This window comes from Tamandua tetradactyla, chromosome 18 (assembly GCF_023851605.1).
Source record: "Tamandua tetradactyla isolate mTamTet1 chromosome 18, mTamTet1.pri, whole genome shotgun sequence".
NCBI lineage: Eukaryota > Metazoa > Chordata > Mammalia > Pilosa > Myrmecophagidae > Tamandua > Tamandua tetradactyla.
This window is the reverse complement of record NC_135344.1, coordinates 22,981,058-23,001,482: the sequence shown is the minus strand read 5'-3', so window position 1 is coordinate 23,001,482 and position 20,425 is coordinate 22,981,058. Positions and strand designations below refer to the sequence as shown.

General features: G+C 40.7%; 1 protein-coding gene across 1 annotated transcript in view; it reads right to left on the bottom strand.

The window, feature by feature from the left end:
- The window catches only part of CPLX4 (complexin 4), a 37,181-nt gene extending 22,858 nt beyond the window's left edge, over positions 1 to 14,323 (bottom strand). Inside the window, exons 1-2 of the mRNA XM_077136128.1 lie at positions 14,157 to 14,323; positions 4,765 to 4,852 (exon numbers count right to left, since the gene is read on the bottom strand). Coding sequence (XP_076992243.1) covers positions 4,765 to 4,852; positions 14,157 to 14,323 — 255 coding nt within the window. The remainder of the gene's footprint in view (positions 1 to 4,764; positions 4,853 to 14,156) is intronic.
- Between the last annotated feature and the right edge of the window lie 6,102 nt (positions 14,324 to 20,425).

The following is a 20,425-nucleotide window of genomic DNA, read 5'->3' as shown; positions in this document are numbered from 1 at the left end:
CATGTGTAAGACAACAATGACAGTAGATCATTACTCAAACTCAGAGTCCCTTTCAGAGCCCAAGAAAAACTCAGGTGAGGCCTCAAACGCACATTTTAAAGAGCCGTAGAAAAGGAGTCTTTCGAATTTGTGTTTTATAAACATTAGCAAGTACTGCAATAACGAAAGCTATTGGCTCACAGGGAACAAATCATCCACTTCCTTCATGCTCCCTATACTGCTTCCCTAGCTGGCCAAGGGGGCAGCAGCTTCTGCACAGCCTGTCCCTCTCCAGGGAGAATCTGCATGTGCATGTTCATGACCATAAATCTTTCCTCTTTCCATCATTTCTGCTAGAAAGGCTCCTGTCCCAAAGTATGGCTTGGCTCAGGGATTTGGGGATTAGTTCTCTGAAGAGCATGTCTACATCGGTGCTAAGCCATGGGGTTGGGAAAGGTAGAAATACAGATTCGCCACTGGAGAAGAAAACCATCCGAAGTTCAGATTCTTGTGGTTAAGGGCGGTGGAGCTGGTCACACGCACTAGCACACTCACCGTGGAGCTGGTCACACGCACTAGCACACTCACCGTGGAGCTGGTCACACGCACTAGCACACTCACCGTGGAGGTGGTAACACACACTAGTATATGCACCGAGGAGCTGGTCACACGCACTAGCACACTCACCGTGGAGCTGGTCACACTAGTACATGCACCAAGGAGCTGGTCACACGCACTAGCACACACATCATGGAGCTGGTCACACTCACTAGCACACACACTGTGGAGCACACACGCCATGGAACTGGTCACACGTACCAGGGCAGGGCTACCGTCACGGTCTTGGTTGTTCTTGTCAAGATATAAGACTCTTGCCCATGGAGAGACGCCAGGAGTAGTACCGGCCACCATGTCCCGCTCGTACCACTGGTGACGTACTGTCCCAGCCCTCTAAAATACACTCTCGCAGACAAAATAAAGTGTCAGTGGCTGAGAGATTTCAAACAGAGTCAAGAGGTTATCCTGGAGGTTATTCTTACACATTACACAAATACCCCCGTTTTAGTGTATGGTGTATTAGAGAGGCTAGAGGGAAGTACCTGAAACTGTAGAGCTGTGTTCCAGTAGCCTTGTTTCTTGAAGCTGGCTGTATAATGATATAACTTTTACAGTTTGACTGTGTGATTGTGAAAACCTGTGTCTGATGCTCCTTTTATTTATGGTATGGACAGAAATGAGTAAAAAATATGGATAAGAAATAAATAACAGAGGTAACAAAGGTTAAAATAAATTGAGTAGATTGAAATACTAGTGGTCAATGAGAGGGAGGGGTAAGGAGTATGGCATGTATGAGTTTTTTCTTTTTTTCTTTCTTTTGCTGGAGAGAGGTGTTCTAGTTTGCTAGCTGCCAGAATGCAATATACCAGAAATGGAATGGCTTTTAAAAAGGGGAATTTAATCAGTTGCTAGTTTATAGTTCTAAGGCCGACAAAATGTCCCAATTAAAACAAGTCTATAGAAATGTCCAATCAAAGGCATCCATCCAGGGAAAGATACCTTGGTTCAAGAAGGCCAGCGAAGTTCAGGGTTTCTCTCTCAAGTGAGAAGCCACATGGCGAACACAGTCAGGGCTTCTCTCTCAGTGGGAAGGGCACATGGCGAACACAGCGTCATCTGCTAGCTTTCTCTTCTGGCTTCCTGTTTCATGAAGCTCCCCGGGAGGCGTTTTCTCTCTTCATCTCCAAAGGTCGCTGATTCGTGGACTCTCTGCTTCGTGGTGCTGCAGCATTCTCTGCTCTGTCCGAATCTCTTTAATTCTCCAAATTGTTTCCTCTTTCATAGGACTTCAGAAACTTATCAAGACCCACCCGAAAGGGTGGAGACATGCTGTCACCTAATCCAGTTTAACAACCACTCTCAATTACATCACATCTCCAGGGAGATGATCTAATAACAGTTTCAAACATACCACGCTGAATAGGGATTAGAAGAAACAGCTGCCTTTACAAAACGGGTTAGGATTAAAACATGGCTTTTCTAGGGGATTCACATCCTTTCAAACCAGCTCAAGAGGCAAATGTTAAAAAAAAAAAAAAGATCATGGTGATGAATACACAACTATGTGATATCATGAGCCATTGTACACCATGTATAGGATGTTTGTATGTCAAGAATGTTTGTATGTTTGTTTGTTGTTTACAATAAAAATATTTTTTTAAATGCCCACCCTTTGCAGTAGCTGTGTGCCCAACTGATGATGCTAATCTTTGTGTTATGTTTAATTTCTGCTTTTTTTTGCAAATAATATTTGTGATGTTTTAATCATATGGCCCCAAGGGGGCCAGTAGCGTGAATCTGAGGCAGGCTTCCTTCTTGGGGGAAGAAAGCCACATTGCTAAATACAGTAGTGACATCCTAGGGAACTTCAGGAAATTCATCCATAAGAGTTGAAAGGACAACTTCGGAAAATGCAAAAATACAAGGAAAATTATTAAACTTGAATAAGGGGGCAAAAAAGCAAGGTAATTCTTTTCTAAATTCATTGATTGCAAAAGAAAATGGATTGGAATTTTATTGTGAGTTTTCTTCCCTTTTCTGAGAGCAGGACCTGAGTTCCTTGGGCATCTTTGAGATCCACCTCTCCCTTTGGCTGGGGCTGTTGCCTCTTTGGAGGTTTCAACGGTGACCTTGAGGTACAGTGAGCTCTCCCTTTGTTTCACTGTAAGGAGCTTCTGTACTCAGCTCCAGGGATTTGCAGGAAACTCCATGGAAGGAAGTGGCTTAGTGACACTTTCTAAACTGCCCAGTAGTCTCGGAGATGGCTCTCAGATGTTGGAGAGGGCCATGTACTTTGGAAAGATATTTTTCTTTGACTTCTCTGTATGTGAAATATTTTCTAAGGGAGGGTACACCTTTGGAATATGAAATTGCACAGCCCAGAAGGTGAAGGTATACTCATTTAAAGGAGCTTGGAGTTTCCCCCAGATTGGGGAAAATGGGGACAAAATGAGTGGGTAAAACGGTTTACCAACCCCCAACCAACACCATTCCTATTACCCCTAAAGAACATGTAGGCGTCTACTGGAGAGTCTAGAAAAGTTTTGGGCACTCAGATTCCTTTCCAGAAACCTACAACCTTCAGATGGTTCCTAAGCCAGATAGATAAGACCTGAATCCCAGAGAGGCCAGCATCTCCAAGAGCATCAACTAATGCCATCTCTCTATCCCATATTGTCGACGCCTCTTTCCAACATGAAAAAGTTAGAATGGCCATAGCCCAAATACCCCTAAAAAGTGGGAGAAAGATCAAAGGAGTAGGAGGAGTTCTAACAGAGAAGATGAGCTAACAAATGAATATGACTACCAAGTCATTACATTGATATTTCTTTTAGTCCCCAGTATCATGGAGCAGCTAGAAGGAAAAGCCTAAAATTGTGGAACTGTAACCCATACCAAACTCTGTAATCTGTTCTATAACCACTTGTTACAATGTACTTTGAAATTTATTGCTTTTTTGTACACACATTATATTTCACAATAAGAAAATGTTAAAAAAAAGAAAGAAATGGGCGAGAGGGACAAAATGCTTGGCTCTCTGTTGCCCTGGAACAAGCCCTGGGATAGTGCCTGCAGGGTCACGGGCCATCACAGGCAGATGCATCCTCTCCCCACTAGAAACCAACTCCTCACTCAGCTGCGCTGAGATGGATAAGGTTGCACTAGATAAAGATCATTGCTGCTACATCATCTCCAAAAATAAGGAATTGACTTTGCTTTCTACATGAAGCATAATATTCTAGAAGTGAGGGCGCTGGCTCTGCGAGTTCCTAGCTGTGCAGCCTTTGGCGGGGTACTCCTTGCTCTATGCTTCTGGTTCCTCCACTGTGAGAAGGAGATAATACGAGATGCGACCTTACACGGCTGCCAGGGGGGTTAAATGAATTAACTCATGCAAAGCCCTTAGAAACAGTCCCTGATCCCCAGAAGTGCTCAATACATGATAGCTACAGTTACTATCCTCATTCTGTTTGATAGAGAGAAGTTCTATTTTCTTTAAATTTGACATAAATGTCAACTATAGGTAGGTTATGGGTTAAAGTGTGTCAACTATAGGTAGGTTATGGGTACACAGGTTCTAATCCCTGGTACCTGTGAATGTGACCTTACTTGAAAATAGGGCTTTTGCAGATATAATCCAGTTAAGTGATACTGAATTCCGGGTGGGGGTGGGGAGACCCTAAGTCCAATATGACTGGTGTACTTATAAAAAGAGGGAAATTTGGACACAGAGCCAGGCACACAGGGGGGAGGCCAAGTGGCAGTGGAGGGAGCATGATGTGTGTACCAGCCAAGATCCGCCCAGGATTGCCAACAGCCCCCAGAGCTGGAAGAGGCAGGGAGCACCCCCTCCCCCCAACCAGCAGGTGACACCTGCTGACACCTGGAGGGCACCTTGATTTGTCTCCTCACCTGCAGAACTGTGAGAGGACACGTTTCTGCTGTTTTTAAGACACGAAGTTCGTGCTACTTTGTTACAGCAGCCCAAAGAAAAGGCTATTCACTCCATGTTGTTGAGAAGCAGTGGAAGCTCATGGAGGTTAAATGACGGGAATCAGTTTTCATGAACCCCTAGTTCAATGCTCTTTTCACTATATCAAACCATTCAATTAAGAATAAGACAAAATGATGTGCATCTATTCATCAGCATGTCCTTTGGCTGATAATAATTACATATTCTCCTCCATTTTTTATTAATTAAGAAATGATTATAATTGAGAGGCTTACCTTTGGAAGTCGGTACTTTTCTCTAAGGTGAACTCTGAGGCAGGCCCTCTCCGCTTTTTTGTGTGTGAAGGCGGCATCTCTTTCCATCCTGGAAGTTAAAGAACAGAACTCATCATAAGGACGTAGAGAGCTCAGCAATCACAGCCACTGCTCAGAGGGGCGGACACCTGGTCACAGCTCCAGGGTCCCCACTGTGGGCAGCTAACGGGAAATTCGGCTTTCCTAAGTCCCCAAACATCTGACTCTCTACTATCGTAACTCGGTCAGAGAACCCTGAGTCTCAGAGACACCTGGTTCCAGGGATCTCATTATCCTGCAAACTGGAAGGGGCGGGCAGAGGGTTCTTAACTTATCCTTAGCCACAGGCCGTGTCGCTCATAATACAGTTGGGAGCCATAAGCATCTCAGAATCGCCTGGCCAGCTTCTTAAGAATGCAGCTTCCTGGGTCTCGTCCCAGACCTCGTGCATCAGAAACCCTGGTGTGGGAAGGGGGAGCTACATTTTTTTTAAAGCTTTTTTTTTACTAATTAAAAAAAAATTAACAACAAACAAACAAAACAATAAGATATCATTCCATTCTATATATATAATCAGTAATTCTTAATGTCACATAGTTGTATATTCATCATTTCTTAGAACATTTACATCGATTTAGAAAAAGAAATAAAAAGACAACAGAAAAAGAAATAAAATGATAACAGAGGAAAATAAGTTATACATACCATACCCCTTACCCCTCGCTTTCATTTACCACTAGCATTTCAAACTAAATTTATTTTAATGTTTGTTCCTCCTATTATTTATTTTTATTCCATATGTTCTACTCTTGTTGATATGGAAGATAAAAGGAGCATCAGACACAAGGTTTTCATAATCACAGAGTCACATTGTGAAAGCTATATCATTGTTCAATCATCATCAAAAAACATGGCTACTGGAACACAGCACTACATTTTCAGGCAGTTCCCTCCAGCCTCTCCACTACATCTTGAACAACAAGGTGATATCTACTTAATGCGTAAGAATAACCTCCAGGATAACCTCTCGACTCTGTTTGGAATCTCTCAGCCATTGACATTTAGTCTCATTTCACTCTTCCCCCTTTTGGTCGAGAAGGTTCTCTCAATCCCTTGATGTTAATTCTCAGCTCATTCTATGGTTTTTCTCAGTCCCTTGATGCTGAGTCTCAGCTCATTCCAGGATCTCTGTCCCACGTTGCCAGGAAGGTCCACACCCCTGGGAGTCATGTCCCACGCAGAGATGGGGAGGGTGGTGGGACTGCTTGTCATGTTGGCTGGAGAGGCCACATCTGAGCAACAAAAGAGGCTCTCTTGGGGGTGACTCTTAGGGGGGAGCTACATTTTAACAAGCCTCCCCACCCTCCCCAAAAATGATTCTTATGCACACTAAGACAGGGACCAAGGGATTCCTGGGAGCACGCAGTGTGTGGGAATATGACATATGCTCTTTTCCTTCATTGTCACCCCCGCCCCAGGCCCCAATTTAGGTACATTGCCCCCTTCCCTGTTTGGAAGGAGGCATCCCAGACAAGGTGGGATAGATTTCCAACATACCAGCCTGGGGGCCAGCTCTGGAGATGTCCCAGTAGGTGGTTATGCTGGTTTGAAGTGACTCAGTTACTCATGAGGACAGAGACAAAAGTAGACGCTTTTGGGGATACCTGCCAAGCTCAAAACTACCTACCACCTCCCTCCCCCTGCCCGGGCCCTCAAGCCCACGCCATCCACAGAAGTGCATTACTGGCAGCTCAATGCATACACAGACCTTAAGTGTGTTGTTTGATGAGCTTCCCAAAATGTACACACCTGTGTAATCCAACCCCCCCCTCTCGAGACCTGCCCTCTAGCTGTATTGCATTGGACCAAACTGGATAAATAGAATCTCTTCTCTGGGCATTTGGGGTTGAGACCAAGGAAGACACAGGTGTTCAGTGTAGCTGGAATTATACTCGGTGAACTTGGGGGCCCTGGGCTTGGGCTGCTATTTCCCACCCACGCTATGGTTCTAGATAATGGAGAGAGAGCTGGCAGCTGAGGAAAAAAACAAAAAATCAGCCATGCACTGATAGAAGCAATGGAAAGACATGGAAAAAATATGCTGAAGGCTTCAGCCTTCTCCTCCTGATTCAGGCCCACCTGAGGCCTGCAGGGATTTCTGCTCATGGGTTTTGGTGATGTGCCTTTGAATCCCTAAAATACATCTGCTGTTTTCATTTGCAGGTGGCTAAGCTGGTTTCTATTTCTTGACTCCAAAATTTGAAACAATCCTAACCATTTCACAGCAAGCTGGCAGTAGGAAGGGCTGATTGGAAACAATCACTTTAAGCTGTTGGTCACTGGGCCCTGAGCTCAGCTGCTCCCTGAACTCATTCTTGTCCATAAACTAACAGGCCTGGAGTCAGGTGAGAGCATCTGGCTCAAACCCCTAGTTTCGGAGAGGGCTGAAGAGAGAATCAGAGACTTGCCCAAGAGATTAGTGATTTGATGGAATGGGTACGAATCAGATCTTTTCCCCCCAAAATTTTATTTTGAAAAATTTTCAACACACAAAGTCGAAAGAAGTTTACAATGAAAACCCAAATACCCGCCATCTAGAGTCTATAACTGGCATCTTACTCTACATGTTTTCATCATAGATCTATTTGCCTCTCCATCCATTCCTCTATCCATCTTATTTTTTGAGGTATTTCAAAGTTTTGATATCAATATACTTTCCTCCAATATTTCAACATGTATATCAATAATTAGAGTGACATATTTGTTTACAGTTCCCCTTATTTCTTTTTTAGTAAAATTTACATACCATTTAAATGTACAAACCTTAAATATACCATTTGATGAATGCCCCAAAATATACACACCTGTGCAACTCAAACCCCTATGAATTATAAAACATTACCATCAGGTCAGAAAAGTCCCCTCTTGCCCCTTGCCCCACAATCAACCCCTGCTCCCACTGTCCTAGAGGCAATCGCTGATCTTTTTCCAACATTGGTTTTGCCTGTTCTAGAACTTCTTATAAATGGAATCATGCACTATGTATCCTGTTGTATAAAGCTGCTTTCACCAAGCATAATGTTTTTAAGATACCGCTGCACTGTTTCATTTATCAGTACTTTGTTTCTTTTTATGGCTGAATGGTATTCTACTGTAGGAATATACCACAGTTTATCAATTCTCCTGCTGACGGCTACTTGGACTGTTTTAAGTTTTGGGCTGTGAATCACGCTGCTATGAACATTCTTGTACACGCTTTTTTTCATTTCTCTTAGGTATATATGTAAGCATGGAATTGCAATTTAGGGGATTATATTTAGTTTTCTAAGAAATTGCCAGATCATTTTCTAAAGGGATGGAACTGCCTTCCAGCTAGCCCATCAACAGTTGCTCCACATTCTGGCCAACATTTGTTGTTGTCAGTCTTTTTAGTTTAACCGTTCTGGCGGAGGTATAATAGTATTTTATTTTGGTTTAAACTATCATTTCCAAGATGCCAGTTTTTTTTTTTAAAGAAAATTGCTAATGATACTAAGCAATTTTTTCATGTACTTACTGGTCATTTGCACATCTTTGTGAAGTATTTGTTCAGTTATTTTGTCCATTAAAAACTTTTTTTTGCATTTATTATTGTGTTGTGGTTCTTTATATCCTAGATACCAGTCCTTTGTCGAATATACGTTTTCCAGATATTTTCTCTCGGTCTGTGGCTTGGCTATTTTCTTAACGGTGTCTTTTGATGAGCAAAAGTTTTTAATTTTGATAAAGCCTAATTTATCATCTAGAAAAACTTATTGAAAATCAAATGCCTGTGTAAATTCCCTTGATCTGTTTGTCTGTCCTGACAGTGTACAGACTCAGCTTTTACCCTTCTCAATCTGTCTGCCCACTGTGGTGGCTTCTGTGTATTTTGGTGTATACTAAGTAGCATCCTAAAGTCCAAAATAACCAAGAGGCTATTTTGGAACCAAGAGTTGCTCTACTTCAAAGCAGAGTGCATAGAATGCAGGTTGTGCCATTGCCTTGAAGCTTTTGAAACTACCATTTTAGAAAACCCTCCAGAGGCAGCCAGCTTAGTGGTCACTCATAAAACAGGCTGCTCTGCTTTAGTCTCCCCAAATAGAGTGTAAGTGCCTGCAACAGAAAGCCGGTCTTCCTTCTCCCTATATCCCTCAGGGCACAAGCCGCGTGCTAAGGTCTGTGCTGTTCTCTACCCCAGAAAGGTATGCTCTTCTCACCTAACCTTGTGTGTGTGTGTGGGGGGGGGGGGACAGACCCACTGTTGGGTGGGACCCTTTGATTAGGTTGATTTCATAGAGATGTGATCTACCCAATTGTGCATGGGACATTTTGATTAGGTTGTTTCCATGGAGATGTGACTCTACCCGTTCAAGGTGGGTCTTAATCCGCTTACCAGAGTCCTTTAAAGAGGGAGACATTTTGGAGAAAGCACAGATGGTTGGAGAGCCGACACAGAGAGCAGATGCTTAGAGATAGAAAGGCCTGGGAGATAAGACCCACAGGAGCCATTCTGAAACCAACCCAGGAGAGAAGGACCAGCGGACATCGCCACGTGCTTTCCCATGTGACAGAGAAACCCTGGATGGATCAGCCTTTCTTGACTGAAGGTATCCTCTTGTTCATACCTTAATTTGGATATTTTCATGTCCTTAGAATTGTAAACTTGTAACCTAATAGATCCCTTTTATAAATGCCAATCCATTTCTGGTATATTGCATTCTAGCAGCTTTAGTAAACCAAACAGCTTTAGCAAACCAAAAAAGTAACTGAATGAAACAAAATTAAGAGTCAAGTTTAAAATGGTACCATGTGGGAGGGTGGAGGTGCAAGGGTAGTTCAGTGAATTCTAGACTGCCATTCTGGAGACCCAGGTTCGATTCCCGGTCCATGTACTACCCAAACAAACAAAAACGCAAAACAAGCAAACAAAAATGCAATAAATTGTGCTGCAATAACGGGATACTCACATGGAAAAATAATGAAACATGACCCCACCATACAGAATACAAAAAAAAAATGGTACCTTGTCTACATCTACTTGTGGAAGACAGTTTGGTGGTTCCTCCAAAAGCTAACTATTGAATTGCCCTAAGAGCCAGTAATTCTGCTACTTAGCATATACCCAGAACATCTTCAAGCAGCGACATGAACAGACATTTGCACACCATTGTTCATAGCGGCATAATTCACAATTGCCAAAAGATGAAAACAATCCAAGAGTCCATCAACAGATGAGTGGATAAACGAAATGTGGTATATACATACGATGGAATATTATGCAGCAGGAAAAAAGGAATGAGGTCCTGAAGCATGCAACAGCATGGGTTAACCTTGAGGACATAGTGCTTAGTGAAGTAAGCCAGACACCAAGGGACAGATATTTGTATGATTTCACTAATAGGAACCAACTAGAATATGTAAACTCAGAGTCTTAAAACATAGAATATAGGGTACCTAGAGATAGAGAGAAGCTAGAGAAGAGGCAGTGGTTACCTAATTTATTAGGTAATGCAGATTTATTAACAAGGTTGAATTTAATTGTTTGGGAATGGGTAGAATATGGGACTACTATTGTGATTATAAGCAATAGTCCTGTACTGTAGCTGAATTTGGTTGAAAGGGCTGTTTAAAGTCATGTATGTCACCAATTAACACTACAGATATAAAGTTCTTGCAAGAACTACAACAAAGGTACAACACTTGTACAAAGAGTTAATAACAGAGTGATAATTGGAAAAAAATTAACTATTGCAAGCTACAGACTATAGTTAACAGTAATTCCTTAATACTCTTTCATCAACAGTAATAGTGTACCACGGCAATACTAGGGGTCAGTAACAGAGGGGGGTAAAGGATGGGTGTTTTGGTTTTTCTTTTGTTGTGCTCATCTGTTACTTGTCTCTTTGGAGCAATGAAAATGGTCTAAAATTGACTGTGATGATGACTGCACAATTAAGTGATGATACTGTGACACATGGGTTGTGTACTTTGGATGGAATATATGGTACGTGAAGACATCTCAATAAAATCTGCAAAAAAAAAAAGAAGAAAGAAAAAAATGGTAGCATGTCAGCTGGCGTCATAACTAAGGTAAAGGGGCACTTTGAGAAAAATGGGGGATAAACAAACTATTATTTTACTTAGATCTTTCCAAATATTCTAATTAAGTATAGACTTTTTCAGTACTTTTATATTTATTATTAATTTACTTTCTTGTTTAATGCATTTTTTTGGAGATACATTCACACACCAGACAATCCATCCAAAGCATACAATCAGTGGCTCATAGTATCATCACATAGTGGTGCATTCAGTAACACAATTTGAAAACATTTTCATTACTCCGAAAAAAAAACCCTTAAACATCCCAATATTAAAATATTACTGTTAACTATAGTCCATAGCTCTTTCACTATCAATGGTACCAGTAGTGGAAAAACCAAACAACCCAAAACCCAAAAGTAAAAAAAAAAAAAAAAAAAAAAAAAAAAGAATGTGCGGTAGAGTGAACTGCAAAGTAATTTTTAGCTTATGAGTAGCAGAGTCAATCCCACAACTTTTGTAAAAATAATGAGGACATTTTTAGGAGGCTTTTATTTGCTGGTATTCATCTTAATTACTATAAATACTATAATGTGTATGGCTCTCTTTACATGTAACTTGTGATGAACATTTTCTGATGCCTGTTTTGTATTTCTTTTGATGCATTTTTTTAAATTGTATAGTATAGCATATATACAAAGCAAAGAAATATAAAAGCAATAGTTTTCAAAGCACCTTCAAAAAGTGGTTACAGGACAGATCCCAGAGTTTGTCATGGGCTACCATACGATCCTCTCAGATTTTTCCTTCTAGCTGCTCTAGAGTGTAGGAGGTTAGAGGACTTAAATACTTTTTTATCACCACAATCGTCTTTTTTTCCCTTCTTTTTTTGTGAACAATAACATAAACACAAAAAAACTATTAATTTCCAAGCACAGCACCACAATTAGTTGTAGAACATATTTCAGACTTTGACATGGGTTACAATTTCATAATTTTAGGTTTTTACCTCTAGCTGCTCTAAAATACTGGAGACTAAAAGAGATATCAATTTAATGATTCGGCATTCATATCCATTTGTTAAGTCTTATCTTTTATGTATAATCCATCATCCCCTTTTATCTTTCCATACCTCTCATTGGGGTTGTTCGGGCTATTGATGCCTGTTTCTTTATGTTGCATTCTAGGTGATAAAGCTCTTGAAAATTCAAGCAGTGGACTGAACTAGCAATCTCTGTTGCCTTGGAATCACGCTGGATCCATTGTCTGCTACTACTTCTTAACTTCGATGACTACGTAAATTTAAAATATTCTCACATACACAAAAAGCTGAGTAGTTGGCAAATTACTCAATCCACTGACTATAACGTTGGACATTTTGAGTTTTGATCTGTCCAGATATAAAATTAAGGCAATCTAGAACATAAGTTAATCAATCCAATGCCATATCTGCAATCAGACTTATAGCTTGGGTATATTAAGTGATAGTTAACATGCTCGGGTGTATAAGCTAAATCTCTGACGGTTTCCTCACTTGAACTGAGAATGTTTAGTGCTATTGTTTTACTCCTGTATGTTCATTATACTTGTTTTTCTTTGATAACTTATAGTTAATATACATTTTCAAGCCATAGGCAAAACCAGTCAGAATTGCTGCCTTTTTTACCTGAGTCTTACCTTAGCACCAACATCATTTTTAAGACAATTTTCATTGTTCCAAAGAGAAGAATAATAGACACACACACACACAACATAAAGCCCAAAACACCCCGTATCCCTTATCCTCCCTCAATTATTTACCCTTCGCATTGGTGTGGTACACATGTTACTGTTAATGAAAGAGTATTAATGTATTACTGTCAAATACAGTCCGTAGCATGCATTAGATAATTTCCTCCTAGATACCACACTTATTGACTCTTTATTACAGGTGTCATACATTTGTAGTAGTTCATGCAAGAATTTATTTATTAAATATCTGAAGTGAGAATAGGTGACATACATGACTTTAAACAACCCCGTGCAATCAAATTCACATTCAATACGACACTATTACTTCTAGTCCCAATAGTGCCAACATCGCTTTTTCAGTTGCATTCATTTTGATTTGGGCTCTTTTCCCTGCACAGCCAAGCAAATACATTCTAGGTCGTTTATAAGCCACTATTACTTTTAGAAAAATACAATAGACAAGGTTTCCACTAAAAGTAGTTCATTGTGCTTCCTTGGTTTCCTCTAGGTCATTAACCTTTTCACCTATAATCATCTTAGCAATCGGATTTAGGCCACTATTATATAATTGATCATTAGCAAAGCATTCATGGTGACGAAAAAGAAATGCTTTTCTTTTGTAATGTGATGAACACTTAACCTTTAGTTAATGCTTCAATTCTCAGTTGCTTATTAAAAGAGTCTTTAATTAATTCTACCTAAAGTTAAAAAAATCATATATAGATTACACTTATTTAAGAATCAGTCCTCAAAAATTGTTGGTAATATCCACATTCCATAATATCCAACTAAAATACTGCTGATAGTTTATTTTATTACATTCTGTATAGCCAAGAGAATATCCTTTTCTGGGAGAGGTAAATGGTTGAAGTATTTGAGGGTGACGCATGATGTCTGTAATTTACTTTAAAATGGCTCCCTATCTTTTTAATCGCGCTCTCATCTGCACATCATCTAATCTATAAGCAAATATGTCAAAATGTTGAATTTATTTCATGGGTATATTGGGTATACATTGACTGTTCTACTTTTCTGTATGTTTTAAAAATGTTCATGCTAAACAGCCCACAAATCCTTTTATAGTCTTTGAGAAGCCAAACCCTATGGCCTCGTTGCCGCGTTGCATTTTCTTTTTTGCACATATGAAATCAAGGATGTTGTACTGGGTTCTTTAAGGCTCTCTTCTAGGTGTTAAGTCTGGATTCCTATGATCTGAAAGCTTTCTACTTGCCAGAAGGAGGAATTGCAGAAAGACTATAAAGAGAGTTAGAATCACAGTTTCTCATTTGAACCATTAAAATGAAGTCAGTTGAAATGTGCCTGGACCAGAAAGTGTTAAGCTGCTTTAAAAACCACATACAGATTCATTTTTGCTTTCCATTTCCATTCATACAGTGGAACACAGTAGCTTATGACACCAGGAAACCGTTCCCATTAGAAGGTACTTTCCTCAGGGTTAGTGGTAGACAGCAGAGGGAAATCATCTAACAAGCCGACAGAAATAAACTGGGGATCTGCACAAGCTCTGGCCGGCATGACTTTCTTTTGCTTTAAAGGGGAGCGAAGGCGCCTGTACTCACTTCTCCTCAATCATTTGCTTTTGATACTCCTCATAATCTTCTCTAGTCATCCCGTGGGCTGCTGCAGGGTCGGACGTACCTCCTTCTTCTTTTCTTTCTTCAGACCCGCCTCCAAATCCTAAATTCTTTACCTGGTTACTTATCATATTTTTCATAAAGAAAGCCATTGTTTCTGCCCCTTAAAGTTAAAACCTAAACTCGGGCAAAATCTGAAGACAAAACAAAAGCAAAGCCCAAATACCCTCAACGACAGCGACACTTTTAAGAGCAAGGGAGCGCGGGTGGCTCATCTGCTCAAGGGTATACAGACAGAGTAGAGTGGTTTGTGGGCATGAGCTGGATTAGAGAGCACGCCTTGGCGTACAGAGGCAGATGGCTGTGATTGCTTAAGCCTGCCATCAGATGCAGCCCACTACTTTCTGAATTAACACACTAAGCTAATTTCAGAGAAGTACCCTCTCCACATTCTCTACTGCTCCCTCCCACACCCATTTCTAAATGTTTAATTATAAGCGCAGCAGGGCTTCATCAGGAGACCTGTTTTGGTTAAATTAATCAAGCTGACTGATGATATAGCTGCAGTGGAATTTTAAAATTCCAGCCCTGGAGCACATCCTGTTGAAAACTAAGTCCAACGAGACTCAAACCCCAAAAAGTTTCATTAAACTACAATAATCTTTTTGATCCATCATTTTATCTTGTTGGGCTCTAAGTACCAGGCAAGGATTTGCTTTCTTTCTTTTTTTTGGTTTGTTTGCCTTTTGCACTGCTTCAATGAATACCGTGTCCCATACATGGATACGAGACTGAGGCAAACCTGAAGGGTAAGTCAGTGGGTCCTCAGTTTGTGTCTGGAAGATTCTCTTAGCCTTCTCCTGCATGGAAATGATACGCTTGGTACTTCCACTGCTCTGATCCAGAGGGAAAGAACATATTTGAGTCAAATCATCAATCTGTAACGAGGTCACTTTTTTCAAAAATACACAGTCCACTTCCAGAGGCTATACTGAAGCCCACTGGGGTTAGTGGACAAAACTTTTCACTGTGTGAATTTTTTTTTTTTAACACAACAGCTTCTCAGTGGCTGTGGTTTTCTTCAGGCCAAGGGAGGAATTGAGAATGGCTAAGACTTTAATCTATGTTAGTATCTTTCTAATTAAAGCTCCCTGGGAAGGGGTGGGGCAGGGATGGAAGAGACATGGGCTGTAGGTGATTTATACTTACCATACTTTTATCAGTAGGCATGAGCCCACTCAGAAAACAGCTCTCTCTCAGACTGTATATAATGACGTAATCTGGATTTTCCACACAGATGCTTGTTTTATATATTTTAAGATTTGCTTTCCCACATGCATCTATGTGATGATGTTAAGAATTACTGATTGCATATGTAGAATGGTATGATTTCTAAATGTTGGGTTAATTTCTTTTTTTCTGTTAATTAATAAAAAAAAAAAAGATTTGCTTTCCCTTTTATTAACCTATTTAAAAATGTTGTTAAAATGGTCTCAATTTCAGAGACTAACGAATAACTAGGGTAAAATACATAGCTCACTCCAGTCTATATTTGATTAAGAGTATACATTAACACTTCCTTCGGCTTTCATTTTGTATGGGTTGCTTAGAAGATTTAATAAATTCAAACCACTATCTTCAAGTTCCCAGTTTATAATAAATGATATTTTATCTCCGTTGTAGATTGTTACTAATCAACATGGTCTCGCAGTGCTTTCAGAAGATAACATAAAAGCCCTGTGCTTGTTTTTTGTTTGCTTGTTTTGTTTTTCCAGTTCAGCAGGTAGAAACGCTCCTTTAGAAAACACTAGACTAGGTGTTTCATGACATTAAAAAACACTTTTATTTCCCACAGAAAAAGATATTCTGCTGAATCTCTGTTCTATATGATAGTTGTGTCTGAGAGTGAAATCCCCAAAGTTATAGCTACACCCGATCGGAAGTTCAGTTCATATTAGCTGAATTATAGGTCTGAGTCAGAAGATGAATATATCCCCTAGAGAAAAAATAACAAAAACCCAACATCATAAAATCCTTTCATAATAAAAGTTATTTAAATTTATTATAAAATCTATTATAAGATTCCGTTTTATTTGGACTTAAGAAGTATTATTAATGGTGAGTTTGACAATTCTAAACACAGAGCCAAAGTTTGTAAAGCAGCCCCTCCCTGCCCAGTCCTTTTCTGTGTGTGCGTGTGTGCGTGTGTGTGTGTGTGTGTGTGTGTGGTGTGCGGCATCAAGTATTAAAGAGGCCCTTGGGTGGAAGCTCCACTTGTGTGCCAATGGAATAGCCCCTAGACTTGCTTTGATTTATTAAATCAACTCTCTCATCTCCCCATCCCATAATTCCATTGAGAATGGGGTCACGCCTTCGAAAACTTTTTATTCCTGAATTTATTATAACGGCCCTTCCACTTAGACACTCAGCAACTATTTGCTGCGGTTTGTACAATCTTGTAGAAATGTTTGATTATTCGGCTCCTTTAGAGAAGTAAATACCCCAGCTTGGTGATGGGACCATTGGGAATTACCCCTCCAAGGCTGCCCATCAGATTTCACTTCCTCATTACAGCCTGCAGAGCCTTCATGGTTTGGCCCTCGCCTCCTCCTGCTCCCCCACCACATCTTCCACGTGCCCCTTGCTTCTTTTCCTCTCATCACATCGTTATCCTTACTGTCCCTTGAACAAAGCTTGTTCCCACCTTCATCCTGTGCAAACCCTTGGTTTTCTCCCACGACTTGACATGGCTCTCTCCCACTCGATGCAGGCCTCTGTTCAGTTCACCTTGCTGTGGTGACTTCCCTGACCAGCCTCTCTAAAATCCCCTCCTTCTCTCTCCATTTTTTTGGGGGCAGGGGGAGGGAAGGGGGCTGTGCATGGTCCTGGAATCGAACCCAGGTCTCCCAAATGGAAGGCAAGCATTCTATCACCAAACCACCCGTGCACCCTATATTTTTGAAAATATAATCCCCTATTTTTTTCTTTGTAGCACCTAACTCTACCTGCAGTTATATGTTCACTGATTTAGTTGTTTACTTTCTGCTTACTTGCTAGAGGATCCACAACAGTTTACACCAATTCAGTTTTGCTCACCTTTGTATCCCCAACTCTGAGAATCCTGCTTGGCACATAGTAAGTGGTCAATAAGAATCTTGAAGAAAAAAAAAGAATGAATGATTGCCACTTTAATAGGACTTGTGTGTGTGTGTGTGTTTGTGTTTAAAGCTATTCACCTTTGATGGAGGCAATCAATCAATATACTACCTGGGACATTAAGGTGCACCTTTGGTTTACTGCCAGGCAGGAGGATAATCTCAGTGCTGTACAAATTGAAGTCATAGTGGTGGCTGCCTTTCCTAGTCCTCAGGAGCCAGATTAGTGCTATAGTGTTTTTTGTTTTTTTTTTAAATCATGTTTCATCCTGGTTTAATGGACCTCCTCTGCAAATATGAATTGATTGTGACCTTGCCCAGCTTGAGAGTTTAATGGTATCTGATCTAAAGAATTTACTAGAGAAACAATAATCTCATTAGTGGAATTGAATTTTAAAGAGATATCCCATTCAAACAGCATAAATCCATTTAGGACCTTCACCTGGGATTTTTCTTTTCACATTAAATTCTTAACTTTGCTCCGGTAATTTAAGGTTGGTTAGTGGTCTCATTTTCTTTTTGTTCTTGACCTTGGCCAAGGAAGTCATGGCTATAGGTTGTCCTAGTAGTGCTCGACAGCATTTTGGGGGCAGCCTTGCAGCGAGGCATCAGTGCTCATCAAGGTCGGCTGAACTGGCAGGAAAACAGGTCACAGATGTTAAGTTCAAAGATGACTTAATGCGATTCAAAATGATGGATTTTCAGCTGCTCTTCTAACTGGGAAAAGAAGTAATACATTGTGATGGTCAGGTTCATGGTCAGGTGATGGTGCCCATTTGTCTGGTCAAGCAAGCACTGGCCTAACCATTACTGCGAAGATATTTCAGTCAGTTGATTGCATCTATGGCTGATTACATCTAGGATCAACTAAGGGACCGTCTTCTGCAACGAGAGTTAATCCAAGCAGTTGAAGGTTTTAAGGGGAGAGCATACAAAAAAACAAACAAACAAGATTAAAGCGTAATTAAATGAATTGGAAAAAACAGTAGAAAGAATCAATAAAACCAAAAGTTAGTTCTTTGAGAAAATCAATAAAATTGATGAACCCCTAGCTAGGCTGACAAGGAAAAAAAAAGGGAGAGGATGCAAATAAACAATTTTTTTGAGAATGGTCCTTATTATGGAACCTGAAGAACTATAAAGTCTTATATTTAAGATATCTCCTGTTGGTTCTGTTTCCCTAGAGAACCCTGACTAACACGTGCATAACAAGGAAAAAGTCTTGGGAAATCGAAGGATCATTATGGAAACTACAAATCAAATATACAGTTCTAATCATGCATCCTGGGGAAATGTTATGGTTCTTCTTGTGTTACCTAATAGAGTGTCTTGTATGTAGTAGATAATAATATAAATATAGATTATGAACTGTATTGAAATGGCAGGGCAAGTAGCATGGCTCTTTTAATTTCTGTAGGATTTGTTAATAATTTCTTGGGCACAACCCAAGGTTATATACCAGCTGTGTAAAGAGATTCTAAGGTGCATCCTAGGTTTCTGCCAGTTTCCAGTAATGCTCAGCCATGTTGTATCTGAAGATATTTCAAAATCCCTAAAATATCTGTCAACACTTTGATGCGTGGTCTGTTTCAGTTCACAGGCATCACTTGTTAGTGAGGCCACGACTGTACTCCACTCTCTATCCATCACAGAACTTTGATGCCGGTAGAGTGGCCAGTTGGTTTTATATTCAATAGCCAAGACTCAGAACAGGACGTGCTGTCCTCCATGATCCAGCTGTAAATCTCCATGTCAGTTCTAACACAGAAGGGGAAGATAGGTTGGGAACTGTTAGGTCAGGGGAACAGGGAAGGTCACCATGACTTGAGCTGTGTAAAATGTGCCGCCCCTTCTAGACGTCACCTAACCCCCTTGCTTAAAAACCGCCCGCACCAGGACCCAGCAGCGAGCTCACAACTCCCTGAGTTCTGTGAGCTCTGCCCAGGAGTGCAGGAATAAACTCGCTCACTCTAAGGTTTTTTGGTCTGCCTCTTCTCTCTTTCACCTCCTAAACCTTACAGGAACCAAAGATTAATTTCCTAACCTTGCTTATATGGTGGCTGACCAATATGAGTTGAGCTATGTTCATACTCGGAGTTTAGGTATATTTGGTAAATTGTAGCAAACTGTGGGGCTTGTAATTAGTCTATTTACAGGAATTACTAAGGAATCTCTTTGAGAGCTCAAAACAGATGCAATAATCTTATGTCCATTGCAGAACCTTAGGGAAATTCTAAATATAATGTCTTTCGCTCACCCTGGTCAGGGCCCATGGACTCATCATTACTCTCCTGTAGTGATGGACCTGTAATTAAATATTAACAAGTGTCCTTACTAAGAACTCTGGTACTGGGGCCTAAACACAATATTTCGGTACTTTCTTAACAGAAAGGAACATGCTATTGGCCACAAATGGCCCCTTAGATGGGCTGCTGGAAGCCTCCATTGCTTCTGAGTTGGCAGCAGCAGTGCGGTGCCCTATCCTGATAATACAGCTGGCTGCAGGGTCTGGTGGAATCGTGACCTGTAGCGGTTTTGCGGATCTGGTGTGCGCAGTGGAACCTGATAGAAGTGGTGCTGCTGCCTGGGCTCATGTGGCAGAATCCTAAAGAACTAGCAGGAACATTCAACATAGGCAGATGAGGCTATCAGGGGGAGAAGTGCCCAATGCATATAAAAGGGATTCAGAGGAACAGGAAAAAGAAAGCACAAGTGCCATGTACTAGCTGACCAGGCAGCTGTCTGGATTAATTTGTGAGTACCTTAGAAACTTAATGGGATTCCTGATACTTGGGAATGTTCCCCTTTTAATGTCTCATGAACAGGTAGAGGAAAAGCCAAAACGCCTGGTATGCAAATGTTCCAGTCCAGTTCTCCCTTCTGATCTCCACACTCGCATAGTAATCGCTAACATTACTTACCACGCGGCATCCTGTTCCTAGCTGTTCATGGTGCTGTGTGTTTATCTCATCATCCCATTTTACACATTGAAAATTGAGGTATGATCTGTCCTGACTCTAAGCCCACACTGCCTCCTAGACCTTTTTTATTGGGATAGTTATGTCCCAAAATCTATGTCCCAAATGGAACTCAACCTCT